Below are 16,659 nucleotides of genomic sequence, written 5' to 3'. Positions count from 1 at the left end.
ATTTTATTTATTCATTCACAAGAGACACAGAAAGAGACAGAGACATAGGCAGAGGGAGAAGCAGGATCCCTACAGGGAGCCCAATGCGGGACTTGATCCCAGGACCCTGGGATCACGTCCTGAGCCAAAGGCAGATGCTCAACCACTGAGCCACTCAGGTGTCCCAAGGATTGGAAAACTTTGTTTTTTGGAGCTGATTTGGCCTTTATGTTAAAGTGGCTATGTACCAAGTCTTTTTACAGGACTCATTGGCATCCAGGGTTGTATTGTTTTCTATTTTTACTTTTTATATATAAAGAATTAAAAATAAGAGAGACTAAAGTAATAAGTTGGTGGATATAATCTAAAAAAAAAATTAAATAAAAAAATTAAATTGAGGCAAAATGGAGATCTTTACGATGTTGTCTTAAAGAATAAGGCCTGTCTTGCTGGTTGTGTATACTTCTGTGTCTTTCATGTTTTAAAGTTTAAAGTTTTATCTAGATCTTGCATAGATCTCGTTGAGTTTATTCCTAAGTATTTTATCTTTATTGCCATTGCAAATGCGATTTTTCTCTTCTGTCGTATCTTCAGATTGTCATTTATGGCAATGAGGGCTATTGATAGTCTTAGATCTTGTTATTTCTTGAAATTCTTGCATTGTCAGAGGAAGTACATACATTTTATGATCCTAAGGAAATTTTCTCTCACATCCTACTTGTCTGAGCACTATATGACAGAGATCTGATTAGATACTACACTTGTTTTACCTCTTCTCCTCCATGTTTCTATTCCTTAGAACTCAGTCTGGGCCTAGTCAGGTCCTTGTTCCCTCTCCCTCTTTCCCACTCTGTGATTTCATCTGTTAACATGGCTTTCCATCCAACCACATGCCAATGATTCTAAATCCTGTTTCTGGTCTGAACCTTGCACCCTGGATTTGCTTACCTGCCTGCCTACATGACTTCTCTACACAGCAGCCCAGTAAATATGTCAAACAGGGATGCCTGGGGGCGCTTAGTGGTTGAATGTTTGCCTTCGGCTCAGGTTGTGATCCTGGGGTCCTGGGATTGAGTCCCACGTTGGGCTCCCTGGGGGGAAGCCTGTGTCTCCCTCTGCCTGTGTCTCTGCCTCTCTCTCTCTGTCTCTCATGAATAAATACATAAAATCTTTAAAAAAATAAAAAAAGGGGGATCCCTGGGTGGCTCAGCGGTTTAGCGCCTGCCTTTGGCCCAGGGTGCGGTCCTGGAGTCCCAGGATCGAGTCCCGCGTCGGGCTCCTGGCGTGGAGCCTGCTTATTCCTCTGCCTGTGTCTCTGCCTCTCTCTCTCTCTCTCTCTCTCTGTCTATCATGAATAAATAAATAAATAAATAAATAAATAAATAAATAAATCTTTAAAAAAATGTTTAAAAAAATTAAAAAAAGGACACGCTCACAGCCCCACTCTGGATTCTTCTTTTCAAACCTCTTCCCTTGCTCACCGTGCCCCTCTCATCCTCAGTGCCACCAGGAAAAGTTACTGTCCTCACTTCTCTCTGCCTGGCACCCTATATGTCTTGTTAAAAGCAACAGGCTTTCCATGTTTCCCACCCCGATCTATTCCTGGACTCCACAACCTCACACCCAGGTCACCCCCACTGTCCTCCTAATGCATCCTCTACTTCCCAATGGCCAGAAATATCACTTTAGAACGTGGATCAGATTACCATATTTTTCACTTTGAGGGTAACATGTTTGTATTTTTTAAGTATTCTCTATGCCCAACACGGGGCTTGAACTCACAACCCTGAGATCAAGAGTCACATACTCCACTGACAGAGCCAGCAGGGCACCCCCAATGTTTGTGATTTTATTACTTCAATTTTTATTTTTTAAAGATTCATTTATTTTTATTTTTAAAAAATATTTATTTATTTATTTATGATAGACATAGAGAGAGAGAGAAAGAGAGGTAGAGACACAGGCAGAGGGAGAAGCAGGCTCCGTGCCGGGAGCCTGACGTGGGACTTGATCCCGGGACTCCAGGATCGCACCCTGGACCAAAGGCAGGTGCTAAACCGCTGAGCCACCCAGGGATCCCCAAGATTCATTTATTTTAGAAAGAGCACACACGCAAGCAGGGGGAGGGGCAGAGGAAGAGGGAATCTCAAGCAGACTCTGCTGAGTGCAGAGCCCAACACAGGGCTTGACCTCAGGACCCTAAGATCATGACCTGAGGTGAAATCAGAGTCAGTGCTTAACCAAGCCACCCAGGCACCCTCCCATATTTGTAATTTTAAAATTCCCTCAAGGATTCCTCATCAACTTAGGGCCTCATAGATAGTCTCCACATTTGCCAGGTAGGAGCATGATTCTGGTTCCATAACTAACCATATAATAACACAGCTATAGAGACAACAATTTCAAAGTAGGAGTGCACAGCAATTTTTGTGTGTTTTAATTCTGTTGCGGCAAAATCATCCTTTTGGCCATGTAAGAGGTGGTTTTATCATAATGGCTCTGGTATTCGTTACCATGAATACCATGCTTTTAGAAGCAAACATAATATTTTAAATACTGTATTTAATACTGTGTCTTAAATACTTAAAATCGCTAAGTATTTAAACAGATTTCACTACTCTATGGATAATCGTAACAAATAAAGCAGTGTGGGATGTTGATAGTGGGGGAAGTTGTGGGGGGCAGCACAGATAATGGGATGTGCTTTCTACTCAATTTTGCTGTGAACCTGATTCTGCCCTAAAAAATCAGTTTATCAAGTAAAAAAAGTCAAATCACAAATGATCCTGCTCTAGGCTTATAGTTTAAGTATCAGGAAACAATTCTTCCCTGTTGCTAGCTGTTGTAGCAGGAATTTGAACCATGCACATCAAGCCCAACTCCTGCCAAATACTCCTGGGCACCCCCGATGTCTCTGGGCTCAGTTCAGTAAAACTGGTTTCCTAATTTATAATAATTTTCCTAATTTAGCAAAAATTATGGTGATATGGTTTCCTCCACTTGTTGTTCCTTCCTACAAACTCCATCTTACCCTTGGATGCCGAGATGGATTCTAGGAAACGGTGTATCTGATCCTGTCTAAATGCTATGGTTATTGCAGCCTCCAGCTGAGCAGGTTCCTGGCATGTACACAGCACCGCAGAAGGGTTCCAGGCTCCGAACAAATTTGAGAACCACTGCTATAGCCAAACCATGCAAGGCACACCACACCACCCTCCCTTAAACCGGGGTGTGTGACAATGCGGACATGGGTGGGAGGGCATATGGCCTGAGCACACCAAAGAGCCCACCGCCAGTGCTCTGTGGCTAGCAATGCAGGGCAGCACCAGAGGATCCGCCTGCAGTGGGAAGGCAATGACTCCAACCCTTCGCCAAGCCACAGCCATGAGGTCATGTGTGGGCACCACTATGCACCAACACCCAGCTCCTCAATACACAGAACCTGACCTTTCCCCTCACATCCTATAAGCTTCCTACCTGCATGCTATGGAAAGTGGCCCTTCTAAGTGCTCTCATTCTCCAGGGAACGTTCACATGAAAGCAGGAAGAGAGACACTGGTACATGGGTACCCTTCACGCACATTCCTTCTTCTTAAGGTTGAACCAAAGAGAAGCTATCTACATAAGTAGCTTTACTTCAGAATGATAATCTACAGAATGTAAAATTAACCAACTTCTCTGTCTATTGGCATTTTTTGTTTTTGTTTTTACTAAAAGACCATTTTAAAAGATTGCTTTTGTATCATTTATTCCAAGAAAATCTTAGCTAGTGATGCATTTTAAGATCTCATCACCCAGAACAAGGGTGTGTATAAACTCTACAAATGTGGGTTTGGGTAGAGCTCCCCCTAACGTCCTAATGAGAGGCAGTGAGCAAAGGACACACTCAAAAAATTTAGAAACAAACAGCAAACGAGCTCTTGTCACAGTGTTTAACTACTAGCATAGCAGGACACTCTCCTCCTCCTGCACTTTCTATACTCTCTACTGCGATCACGAGTCTTTATTTCAAGAAAATACAACAAAGCAAATCAACACCCACCTGGGGAAAGCTCCTGGCAGACCAAATAGAAAAGTCAGACCTGTTCCCTCAGCATGTTCCCCAGAACATACCACCACTGCCTCAAGACATCTGCAGTGCAGGATGAATGCCAGAAACCCTGACTGTCAGGCAGGAAGCTTGGAGAACCAAGGCCATTTCAGCTACTAACCTAATTTGGAGCCTATCTTTTGAGTTTAATCTTAGGCTTAATTGAAAAGAATGAACATGAAAGTTTGATTAAAAATACATTTAAAATATCCCCAATCCTTATCACGATGACCTACAAATGCTGATATGGGGCTGACGGCTATTGTGTCCACTCTCCCTGTGATGCCGCACCTGACTTCCCAAAAGCAATCAACATTCCCACCAGCCCTCATCACCAGCCCGTGAAAGGCCTCTGGTGACACCTTGTGAACATCTGATGCTGCAGCCCACACACCACTGGGCAGGCAGTGGCCGGTGTCCAAGCTGCAGACAAGACACTGGACACCAGGAACGATGATGGGCAGCCTGGCTCTGGGCCTTGCTCAGGAACAGCTGGTTGGTGCCAGCCCAAGGCCAACTCAGGAAGAGCAGGAAGGTAATGTGAGTAGAGAGAGGTGCTCCCCCACGTGGTGGGACCTTTCCAACCTTTCGCATCCCTTGGGACCACCTGAACGCCTGCTAACACACCACTGGAGAGAGGACACAGAGAGCTCTGAGTACAACCATCCCCCCTTGTCTATGTTTCAGCGCCCATGGGCCCCACAATCCAGCAGTTGATGACCCTTCCCTCCTGACATCGCAACCCCAGGTCAACAGTGGACTGAGGCTTCATCATAGGCCTACATCATTCCCCTCCTTCATCTCACCAGGAAGGCATCTGATCATCACACCATCACAAAAAAAGGGGGCATGCAGGACAGTAAGGAATTCCAAGGGGGAAGACACCCACTCACATAACATTTATTGCAATACGTTGTCACAGGTATACCTCGGAGATCCCACAGGGTTGGTTCTAGACCACCACAATAAGGTAAACATCTCTGTAAAGGGAGTCAAGTGATCTTTTTGGTTTCTGGTGCACAAAAGCCATTTATGCTATCCTGTAGTCTATTAAAGTGTGCAAAAACATGGTCTAAAAATTGTCAACGCACAGATTTTATTATTTTTTTTTTAACGCACAGATTTTAATTAAAAAATTTTATCAAGTGGCACCTGTGTGGCTCAATGGTTGAGTGTCTGCCTTTGGCTCAGGGCGTGATCCCGGGGTCCTGGGATAGAGTCCCACATCGGGTTCCCCTCAGGGAGCCTGCTTCTCCCTCTGCCTACATCTCTGCCTCTCTCATGAATAAATAAATAAAATCTTTAAAAAAAATCAATCAATACTTTATCAATAAAAAACGCTTTCACCCGAGCTGAAATCCCTGGTCACAGACCACCACAACAAATATAATAATCAGAAAATCTGAGATGTTGCAAGAATTACCAACATGTGACTCAGAAATGTAAAGGGAACAAAGGCTGTGGGAAAACTGGTACCCACAGACATGCTCAATGCAGGGTTGCCACAAACCTTCTATTGGTAAAAAATGCAGAATCTGTGAAGCACAATAAAGCAAGGAGCAGTAATATGCAGTATGCCTGGAGAACTGCACTTGCTCTCTTTTACTAGCTGTAGCTTATCTTACTGCACTTAATTCATAAAATTAAGCTCTACCACAGAACTGTGTGTATAGGGAAAAACCATACATACGTATAGCCCAGTGTAATTCATGGCCTCAGACACCCACAGGGGTCTTAGAATGTACCCCTGTGCCAAGGGGGTACCACTCCACTGTGCTTGAACACTCTAATCAGGGCACTTGGGTGGTTCAGTGGGTGAAGTGTCTACCTTCAGTTCAGGTCATGATCCCCGGGGTCTGGGATCAAGTCCCCATATCAGGTTCCCTGCTCAGTGGGGAGTCTGCATCTTCCCTAGTTCACATTCTCTCTTGCTTGCTCTCTCAAATAGGTGAAATCTTAAAACAAACATTCAAATCAAATCCAAAGACAGAAGCACGAGCACTCATAAGCTGACCATTCTTCCTGATAAAATGTGGGGTTTTGCCCTTTAGTTTGGATGACCAAGAACACCACCGTCCAACAGAAATATAAAGCTGGCCACCTACCTGTTTCCAAAGTTTCTAGTAGCCACAGTTAAAGCAAGAACAGGTAAGATCAACTTTATTGCTTTATTTAATCAATTGTATCCAAAACATCGCTTCAACATGTGGATAATTTTAACAATGACATACTTTAGTATTTTGGCATTATCTTCAAAGCTCAGTGTCTTAGATTCTCAAACAGGTATTAAATTTCCATGAGAAAGGGCTGACCTGTATTTAAAATTTATAGTTGAAAAAATAGACTTATACCAAAGTTCCTAACATACTGAAGAATTTTCTAAAAAGTGAATCAAGTTAATAGCCCTTAAATTAAATATAACTAAAAATTCAATCCCACAGTTGGGCTGACTGCATTTCCCATGCTCCAAAACCTCTGTGGCCAAGTGACCATGTCCTGGACAGTGGGGGTGCACAGAAGTTATTTGTCGAAGTGGAGTCCCCAGACTGGCAGCATCAGCATCAGCTGGGAACTTCCTGAAATTCTCAAGGCCCACCCAGGCCCACAGAACCAGAAACTCTGGGGGTGGGGTCGGGTGCCCCTCAAACAAGCCCTCTAGGCAATTCTGAGCATGCGAAAGTCTGAGAACCACTAGTTCAGAACACACACCAACTAAGACAGCCCGCAAAAATAGTTTTCATCACTTCCTTGTGGAATGGAAAAAGCCCACCCCCGCCAAATCATGCTTTGAGGCTCTGAAACCAGGAGTAATTGCCTGTATTTTATTAATCCAGGAGCAAGAGGAGGTCTGGATGTATAGGTAGATGACCAGTGGGTTAAGATCAGGACCCAACTCAAATGACATTTTGCTTCACTGTTTCCCAAAGTCCCGGGTTGAAGGATATGGGGCTCTCTCATGGACCATGGACCATGGCCATGACTGGTGTCTATTTGGCCAAAGGGCTGTTCTCAGTGGAAGAGTGGCCACCTCTAAACAAGGCCTTTAGCAAGGTACATGGCCTCCCCCCTTTCCTGGGCTCATGTAGCTGTCACCACAGAAGCCACAAGGTGAAGACAGAGTGCAATCAGCTGTGTGGGTAAGTGACAGAAGCTTCCAGAACACTGGGTTCTTTGGGGACTCAGGGCAGAGCTGCTCTCTTATCTGTCACACCCCTTCAATCCTTACGGCACTTTACTTGGGAGGCAGGAGGGAGGAAGCAGAGGTTGACGGAGCAGCTTAGCCTAACTTAGAATATCCATAACCTTCTATTTATTTTGCCAAAATTTGTACATTTTACTGGAAAAGTTTTAATGACATTCCCGATCGTTTGCCATGAGTAGTACAAAGGCACTAGAGCACAACTTTGCCTACAAAGCTAAATATACAAAACAAGTGAATGTGCCAGTGTGTGCAGATAGTCCCATCATCTCTTTACTTTCCACCTGAAAGAGAGCAAAAGAACAGCTTATTTTTTTAGGTCTGTCTTGATTAACCAGGAGCAACTGATCATCTAAAAGCTCTAGGCCGGGCAGCCCAGGTGGCTCAGCGGTTTATTGCCACCTTCTGCCCAGGGTGTGATCCTGGGGACTGGAATTGGGTCGCTCATCTGGCTCCCTGCGTGGAGCCTGCTTCTCCCTCTGCCTGTGTCTCTCACAGTGCCTTTCTCACTATGTGTCTCTCATGAGTGAATAAATAAAATCTTAAAAAAAAATAAATCAAAATAAAATAAAAAATAAAAGCTCTAGGCCATATAAGGTATTTTAGCAACCAGCTATAAAATGCTACTGCTAACTATGCTCCGTGCTAGAATGAACTGTGTTGGTAATTCAGGGTTTGAGAGCACACACAACCAGACCCTTACCCCTCCTTAAGACTAAGCCAATGGAGCACGAAGTTAATCAGTTGGTTATTAACTGCATGCACTGCACTGACTCCTCAGTGCTCGCCACTCGGACAAGAACTGCTCCTGCTGGTACAAAGCAACCATACTTGTGCACGCTGTTTACACCAATACCTGAGTCGCTGAGCCCGCCAAATGGTAGACAGCCTGTGTAAAGCTCCTGACGGCTCGGATTCAGAGGCTCTGGCAGCTGCATACCTACACAGAAAGGCAGACCAATGGTCACCGACCCCTCCATCAGCTTACCTGGAGACCTATGTGCACAGTGAACCCTATGCTCTGTCCAGGTACAGATGACACGAGAAATCACCGCTAACTACAAGGTAAACTCATGCTTCCATATTCATTCAACAGCAGGTTTAGGCAAACATCTCCACTTTGAGAAAGGTACTCTTGCTTATACCACTACCAAATGGGATAGATTGTGTCCCCACAAAAGATAGGCTAAGCCCTGTATACTCAGGACCTCAGAATGTGACATCTAGAAGTAAGGCTGTCACAGATGTACTCAGCTGAGATGCGCTAAGAGTGCAGAGGTGTGAGACCCTAATCTAGGATTGTCCCCTCATAAAAAGGGGACATTTGGACACAGACACACAACGGAAAAGCAGGTGATGGAGGACACAGAGGTTGGGAGAGGCATCCACAGCCAAGAACGGCTGAGGACTGTTGGCAGACCACCCGCAGCTTGGGGGGATGGCCTGGAGTGGGCTCTCCCCATAGCCTTCAGAAGCCAACCCCGCCATACCTCCAACCTGTACTTGTGTCTCCAGAGCCAGAGAAAATGAACTTCTGCTGTTGAAGTTGCACAAGCTGCGGTACTTTGTTTTGGCAGCCATAGAAAATACAAATAGAATCCAACTTTTGTTTAAAATCCAATTTTAATTTAGATTATATTCATCCAAACTCCTACAACAAACACCTCACCTCAACAACTTAGGTCAGTACAATTCTCAACGTTGCCCTATCCCCACTGCTGGGGTCAGGCAGGTCCATTGATGTCACTGTACGTGAGCCAGCACGTCAGAGCCAGCCTCTCTTCTCACCCGGCTACGCTGATGGGGCGGCTCCCGTGCTTGCAGCTGTGATCCAGAGGGTGCCTATGCTGAATGCAGAAACTGCCACGACACTGGTCACAAGCCACCTGCAGCATCTCTTTCTTCTTGCACCCCTCTTTTGAGCACCGGTACATAAAAATCTGAGAAGGCAAGAGTTGCTTTAATAAGTAATTATTTAAGAAGCCCTTAAAACAACCAACACTTAAACTAGAAACAGTCTTTAGCTACATGAAATGAAGACATCAAAATTTCATTCAAACATCTGCCAGGTAAATAGGTGAGTACTAACTAAGGAAACGGGACAGTTTTAACAAACACAAAAATAGCATATTCAGTTGGGTATTCATGTGAGATGATCAGAGGTGTTCTCAGCCAAAAAAACCCCACAAAATCCAGGGGAGTGGGGACTAGGGATATGGAGGGAAGGAGGCTAAGCCTGTGGCATCATACACAGTCCTACAGAAGGCAACTGGTTCCAGGGGCATTGCAGGGAGCTGAAAAATTTATATTCCCTATACTCATTATATTATTAGAGTTTTGGGGTGGTTTTTTTGCAGGGGTGATGTGGGACAAGGGAGTGATACAAATTCTCAAGCACTGCTGACTCTGTAAGGTAAGGATGTTGATCAAAAGGTACCCACATAGAAGCCTGAGGCAGCCCTCCAGCAAAGACAGGAAGGCACAGGCTGCCAGGAGTGACCTGATGATATACAAACAGCACAAGGATATAGGGTGCCTGCTCCAGGAGAGCAAAGGCAGGCATGCACAACCTGGGGCTAGGAGAGTGGGGACAGGGGATGGGCTTGGGTCACAAATCTAGAGTGAGCCAAGAATGAGGAAGACCTTGTTAACTTAGGAGGAAGGCATGCCAAGTGGAGCTGTGGCCTTACGTAGAGACAGGGAATTTTTAAAAGAACTTCCAGAGGGCCTGGAGTAATATGAAGAGAAGGGGGTTATGGAAGATGACTGGGGTCAGCTGGTTAATAAAAGGTTCTGGGTGCTAGGCGAAGACACACAGAGCTTATTCTCTCATGCTGGAGGCTGAAAGCAGCAAGACTTTATAAGCCTTATGCTTATATATTGCAATCATTGTGTATTTAATGTAACATGATAAGGTAGTTCCTAACGATAAGCCAGGATCCATGACTGGAAACCGGAACGTAGGCCTGATGAAAGCCAATTTCCTGGAGACAAGGTCCTTCAAAGCCTATGTGGTTATTTTGGAGAGCAATAGGAGAGGAAAGCGGGAGCAGGGCATCTGAGAAAAACCACCTGAGTGACCTGGTAAGGTGTTCGAGAAGGGCAAGCTGCAGAGCTGCCCAAGACCAGACCCCAGGAAGGCCTGAGAGGCTGTGAGAATCTGCAGTCCAAGGGGAGAGGGCACAAGTTATGTGCCATCATTGAAGGCAAATTCAGTTTGAGTCTCCTTAGGCTTCTGATTAAGGAAGGGAAACTGAATACACATACTGCCTGACTCCTCCCCAAATACGATGAAAACAACGGAAGATTTTTTGAAAAGGGGTAAACCCACAAAGGCCGGGAATAAGAAAACAGCTACAAGATTTCAGGAAAAAAAAGCACACAAACAAGTAGCAATGAACCTGGCAGATATGAGAAAGCCAAATTGTAAACTAATGGGGAAGGTCAAGAAGCACTGCAATTCATGAAACAAAACCCCGAAAGGCTCAGAAATCAGCAGTTCCAGAAGCTCAGGGTGCCGTGGGACACAACAGGAGAAATGGCTGTTAAGTCCAAGCAGCAGACCTGCACCTTACGCCAGCAGATGTGTACTCAGCAGAGGATCCAAGAGAGGCTGCTGGCCTAGAAGTGCAGCAATGGGCAGAAGGACCATGAGAATCATGGGAGGGGCACCCAGAAGCCAGTAAGGACTTCACACTCCCCACAAAGGAGATGTGAGTGTTCTTTCTACCTGGCTCCATAATCCTGGAAGTCAGGGTGTGCTCTCCAGGAAGGAAACAGAACACCTTCTCTGGGGAATCTGATTAGCCCAAAAGAAAGACCTGAAATCACAAAGCATAAAAAGTGGACTGGGCAGATGACCTGCAGCCAACGTGAGAGTCCGCACTGCTCCCACCATGCAAGTGAGCAGTCAGCTGCAGGCTGGCACATGAGGAGGACACTCACTGTGATGCAGATAAAACACTCTGGACAGAGAATTCAAGGTAAAGAAAACTTAGGGGGGAGAAAGGAGACCCATCCAGGAGGTTCAGCACCCAAGGAACAGGAGTCTAGAGGAAATCCAAGAATCTTTTTTTTTTTTTTTTTTTGAAATCCAAGAATCTTAAGACGGCATTCCAAATGGAAACACTGGAGTTTCCAGTTTGGGAGGATCCACTGCCTGCCTAGCAGGACAGATGAAGATAGATCTACGCCAGCAACAGTCAATGTGAAGCTTTTAAATTCTGGGATGGAGCGGAGAGGGGTGGGGCCAGGAGAGAGCCTCCAAGCTGCCAGACTGAAACTCATCCCACAAAGGACCAATGTAGAACAGCAGGGGAATTCTCTAAAGCAACAGCAGAAGCAAGAAAACAAACCAACACCTGCAAATATTCAAAGATTTCAAATCAGGCTGCTATCCCTGGGCAGCTAAGCAAGGAGAAATGGAGAACAAAGACCCAGCAGGATATACTACCTCCTATTTATCTCCCATGGTCCTTCCCAAGGAGCAAGCGGGGCCTATGACTTCCCCCAAATAAGGGAAAAACAAAGAAAAGAAAACACAAGGCACAGGAGGCTTGGGACCCACGGTTAGGGAGACAGATGCAGAAACTAGGACCTAGCATAAATGCAGAAGTAATCTCTCAGCTGTGTCCTCAGAGACGGAGGCCTGGAACATCAGCCTAGGAGCCCACTCCATGTCTGCTGGGAAGGCGGCGTTAAAAGATGTGGCAGCATAGGAATGGGGGTAGGGGGACTCCGTGCTCAGCCCACACTGTGGTCAACAGGTAACGCCCCAAACTAAAGGGCAGCAAGACAAACTCAAGACACAACAACACGTGGAGAAAAAAATAAGAGTTGAAACCACCTGCTATGGAGAATAGGGACCTACTGTTTTTTCCCCGACACAATTTACTCCAAATGAACAAATGCAGAACTCTCACAAAGACACTGACACTACAAAAGCAAGAAAGCTAAATGTTCAAACTTTTATGTATCCTTTTACATTTTCCTAAGAGGAGCTGAGGAAAAGTACACATTAACAGAATGGTTCTAGAAACCACATTAACTCTCCATCTTGGGAGAAAAAGGTGAGAATCCTAAAGGTAGCAAATCTCAAAGGAGACTCTAATATTCAGAGTACTTGAATGTATTTGTAAGAAGCCAAGCCATCACAACATGGGGAAACACAGACACATCACAAAGGTTTTATCTTGCACGCAGACGATTAGGGCTATAGATCATAGTCAGATAATTGACCTTTTACCTTCTACAGAAAAAACAGCATTCACAGGGTGACCATAACCTGTCCTTACCTTCTCTTTCTTCCCAGGAAGGTAGTTACAGTCTCGATCAATGTGCTCACCAACCACCACATCTGGTAACTCTCCCTTTTTTACTGGGACTGGGTTGTTACAAAGTGGGCATACTGGGACCTGAACATCCTGAAAATGACAGAAGAGGATATTCCAGATTCAGACAATCAAAACTCACAAAAGAAAGTGGTATGGCATCATAGCGCATCAAGAATCACATAGAGTACACACGCTGATCTTTCCGCTGCTCATCAGAAGAGGACACTGTTAACATAAAGGATTAACAGCAAAGGCAACCCTACAGATTCAGGATAGAGGTGCTCAAAGTGGAATCCAGTGGCATTTAATCATAACAGAGTATTAACCAGTTGTGGAAAAGACCATGAGATAATCAATAAAAGGCAGCCAAGAAGCTGGTGAAACTGATCTGGTCTCAGAGCACCAGGGCTGTCTGTCTTGCATGACCTCAGTGAGCAGTGACAGAGCCCAAACACCTCCAGATGGAGAAAACATAACAGAAGAAAACACTAGCCCCGAAGACCCTCTAGCTCCCTACAATTGTCAACAGCCTCTCCAATCTTTTTGTTGCTTTCACATGCAGGGAGACTCACTGAGCTAACAGCTAGGCACACAGCTAGGCTGAGCTCTCAGGTACATAATGACCATCCCAGCCCAAGATTGTGGGGGCTCTGGAGGAGGAACAAAACACCCAGTGGCTGCATGCCTAGCAGTGAAAAAAACCTCAGAGCCAAGGCAGGAGCTAAGAAAACCTGGCTCAGCAAGAAAACAGAGGTGACAACTGATATCCCAACAGGTAATCACAGAATTCTGGGGCCTATACTGTCTGCAGGGGCTAAACTCAAGGGTCACCCAGGACTTCCTCATTTGACAAGTCTGCACATTAAGAAATAAAGCATTACTAATGATCTCTAGCCAGACTCTCCCTATCCACAGAAGATGGGAAGGTCAAGCCAACAATAAACTAGGTAGTGTGGCCTAGTCATCATGGCCTGGTAAATATGACTCACCCTCCCCCGCCCCCTATGATGACTTAGAAGGGTCAGATCCTGGCCAACACTAATGGAAGCATGCAATAATGCTAAATCATTCATGTTTCTAACTGCCATTATAGGGAAACAGCAGGACAGATAAAATAACCTCTAAACCACTAGAAACAAAACGAATATAGGCCGGGGGCCACCTACAAAGTCAGTAACAGAGACAGCACACTTTTGTTGGACTTATACACGTTCGTTTTCTTAGAGTCCTCCTCATCTTCCCGTTTCTACCAGGTACTATTTGCCACTAAATAGGATCCCAAAGCTGTAAAGTTACCCAGATAAGCATTTTTAATACTTTCCAGATTAGACACTTTGTCAAGTGTTAAACCATTTCTTGTGCTTCATAAAGGCTCTGCTAGGTTTTTCCTCAGCATAATCAGTGAAAGGAATGTTTTAACATGCGAAGTAAGCTTTGAAGGTTTGGATACAACAATTTAACTTCAAGACCCCCTTAAAAATGCAATCTGTCGCTTAGAGCTGTGCCATCCAGAATTTCCTGTGATGGTGGAAATGTGCCATATCTGCACTGCCCAATACAGTAGTTACTGGCCACATGTGGTTGCTGAACACCTGAAATGTGACCAGTGTGACTGGGAAACTGGATTTTAAGTCTTATTTCATTTTAATGAAAATACCAGCTATATCTTGCCTTATGTTTACTACCTGGACAGCGAAAATTAGACTCTTTGGAATAAAGTACGATAAATTACCTTCTTGAATGCAAAGGGACATTTGTGTGCAGCACAAGTAAAATGATCTTTACAGAAATCTTGTTTACATGCATCACATTTAAACGGAAGAAAATCTAAAAAAAAACAAAACAAAACAATAGCGTTTTAAAGATTAGAACAAAAGAATTACAGATCATGTTAAACATGTATTTACCTGCAGTGAGTTCTTTATGCCTATCAAACATATCCTTGAAGTGGCACATGTGAGAAAAATGTAATTTCATGATGCCAACAATAACAAAGAATCTATAAAGCTATCTTTTCTTTTACAAAAAAATATCTTTCTTTTAGAAAGAGAGAGGCTGCCCAGGGCAGGAGGGCACAGAGAGAAACAAGCAGACTCCCCGCTGAGCTCGGGAGCCCATGAGGGGCTGGATCTCACAACCCTGAGATCATGACCTGAGCCAAAACCAAGAGTCAGATGCTTAATGGGCTGAACCACCCAGATGTCCCTATAAAACTATCTTTTCAAGAGACCATCCCATGTAATATCACACTTAAGCAGCACACTTCTATCCACTTGGCTTTGGCCCTGGTACCTGGCCTTGGGCAGACGGTGAATAATAATACTGAACAGAACCTGCACCTCAGGCCAGCCTCCCAACACTGAAAAGCCACGAGGGCCAAAACCCAGAAAACAGCTAATTAATCAAATAGCCAGTTCTCCCTAACCAAACAGTGAACGTAACACACATTTCCTATTAACAATCTCTTAAAAGTGCTTACCTAGCTGTTTACAAGTTTTTTCTGAACAATGCTTCCCCAAATCAGGGAACTCCATTATGAGAACGTGTCCAAAAGCACAGACGGCAGAGGGATGGATCACCTACAAGAATTAAAGTAGTTAGGAAAGAAACCATGGCCATAATTTCAGTCCCTGGGGTGCCTAACTTTGGACTAAGAAAGTCTACAAAGATGCTCTGTGGGAAGAATCCGATGCCCAAGTCATCCTGCGCCCCTGGGAGGCACTAAAGTATCGGATTCTCCCGGCCTTTCAACAAAGAAAAGCAAAGCAGCTCCAGCACAGGTACCAGCTCGTTTGGAACCTATCCCCTTTAGGACACCAATTTCTTCTTGGCCCTTTAAATTCCCCTTGAAAAAGCTCACCCGGAATTCAGGCTTGCTTTAAACCGTTCTGACTCACGTTGACAGGGCTTTCCCATGTTCAATTTACACAACTTCCCACAAAAAGCTGGGCCACAATTTCATCGACCGAGTCTACTTGTTGACATACACAAAGCCGTCACCAAGGGCTAAAATCACGTTGACAGCACTATCCCGAGGCGCTTCAACTCCGTCCCTGCGGTCCTCAACTCCCTCTTGCCCTGAACTTTACTTAAGAACTTACTCCCGAGACACCACCTACTCCCGAGACACCACCAACTCGGGAGTGGAAGGGTGGACACTGGGAGGACGAGGAGGGAAGCTCCTGCACCCGAGCGGGAACTCGAGCTCGTGACCCGCCTCACGAGAGCCCTGCCAGCCTCAGCACCTACAACCCTATCAGGAAGTCCCCCCAGGGGGATCCCCGGGTGGCTCAGCGGTTTAGCGCCCGCCTTCGGCCCAGGGCGTGATCCAGACGCAGGATCGAGTCCCACATCGGGCTCCCTGCCTGGAGCCTGCTTCTCCCTCTGCCTGTGTCTCTGCCTCTCTCTGTGTCTCTCATGAATAAATAAATAAAATCTTAAAAAAAAAAAAAAGTGCCCCCAGAAGTCAGGGTCTGCCGTGCGGTCCCCGGGCCTTGACACAGCAGCGGTGAGAGCCCCCGAACATGGGCTCGTTCGGCTAGCACCTGAAGCCTTTCCCGGTCCCCGACCCCGTCCCCGACCCCGTGTCCCCGACCCCGTGCCCCCGACCCAGACCTGGCTGTCGTCGGGGGCCCGGGCGGCCGCGGAGACGGGAAGCCGGATGTCCCTTCCAGCAGTCAGCCGCACGGTACAAGACCAAAAGGCTGACGAAAACGGATTCCGACGGACAGCACCGCGTCGTCCAAGCCTGCCGACGAGCGAAGCATTGTGGACAGCCAAACCCCCATTTATTCGCTGCCTCGGGACCAGAGAGCCTCCGCGGCCTGTACGTGCCCGCGCGCCCTGATTACGTCACCGCCCGGCCGGCCAATCTCGCCCCACTGCGGCTCGGCTTTCCCGGCGCGCCCCCGAGACGACAGCACCGGGCCGACCAATCCGCTCCCGCCACAGCCCCGTCGGCCCGCCCACTCGCTCCCCCGCCTCCCTTCTCGAACGGTCCGGCGGCTTCTCGGAGCTGCTGAGTCACTGTGAGGTCGCTCAGCGCAGGCGCACTCGGT

At 46.0% G+C, this 16,659-nt stretch overlaps 1 protein-coding gene across 3 annotated transcripts; it reads right to left on the bottom strand.

The window, feature by feature from the left end:
- Positions 1-6,223: 6,223 nt before the first annotated feature.
- ZFAND2A (zinc finger AN1-type containing 2A) lies at positions 6,224-16,411 on the bottom strand. Of its 3 annotated transcripts, XM_041750090.1 has the most exons (7): positions 16,217-16,407; positions 15,081-15,180; positions 14,334-14,428; positions 12,563-12,691; positions 9,057-9,208; positions 8,125-8,208; positions 6,224-7,552 (listed from the first exon to the last, which is right to left on the bottom strand). In XM_041750090.1, exons 2-7 carry the CDS (start codon positions 15,133-15,135, stop codon positions 7,534-7,536), a joined length of 534 nt encoding a protein of 177 aa, XP_041606024.1. In that variant the 5' UTR covers positions 15,136-15,180; positions 16,217-16,407; the 3' UTR covers positions 6,224-7,533. The 3 variants fall into 3 exon arrangements, with proteins under 3 accessions (XP_041606024.1, XP_041606023.1, XP_041606025.1); XM_041750089.1 differs by lacking the exon at positions 6,224-7,552 and having other exon boundaries at positions 7,567-8,208; positions 16,217-16,411; XM_041750091.1 differs by lacking the exons at positions 6,224-7,552; positions 8,125-8,208 and having other exon boundaries at positions 8,873-9,208; positions 16,217-16,404.
- Between the last annotated feature and the right edge of the window lie 248 nt (positions 16,412-16,659).

The sequence above is a fragment of the Vulpes lagopus genome, chromosome 3 (assembly GCF_018345385.1).
Source record: "Vulpes lagopus strain Blue_001 chromosome 3, ASM1834538v1, whole genome shotgun sequence".
Lineage (NCBI taxonomy): Eukaryota > Metazoa > Chordata > Mammalia > Carnivora > Canidae > Vulpes > Vulpes lagopus.
This window is presented reverse-complemented; position numbering and strand designations above follow the sequence as displayed.

Coding starts and splice junctions, on each gene's coding strand:
- ZFAND2A (XM_041750089.1), bottom strand. CDS start 15,135: ATGGAGTTCCCTGATTTGGGGAAGCATTGTTCAGAAAAAACTTGTAAA. Junction 14,429..15,080: donor AAAAACTTGTAAACAGCTAG/GTAAGCACTTTT, acceptor GTTTTTTTTTAG/ATTTTCTTCCGTTTAAATGT. Junction 8,209..9,056: donor CGCCCCATCAGCGTAGCCGG/GTGAGAAGAGAG, acceptor CTTTCTGTGTAG/GTATGCAGCTGCCAGAGCCT.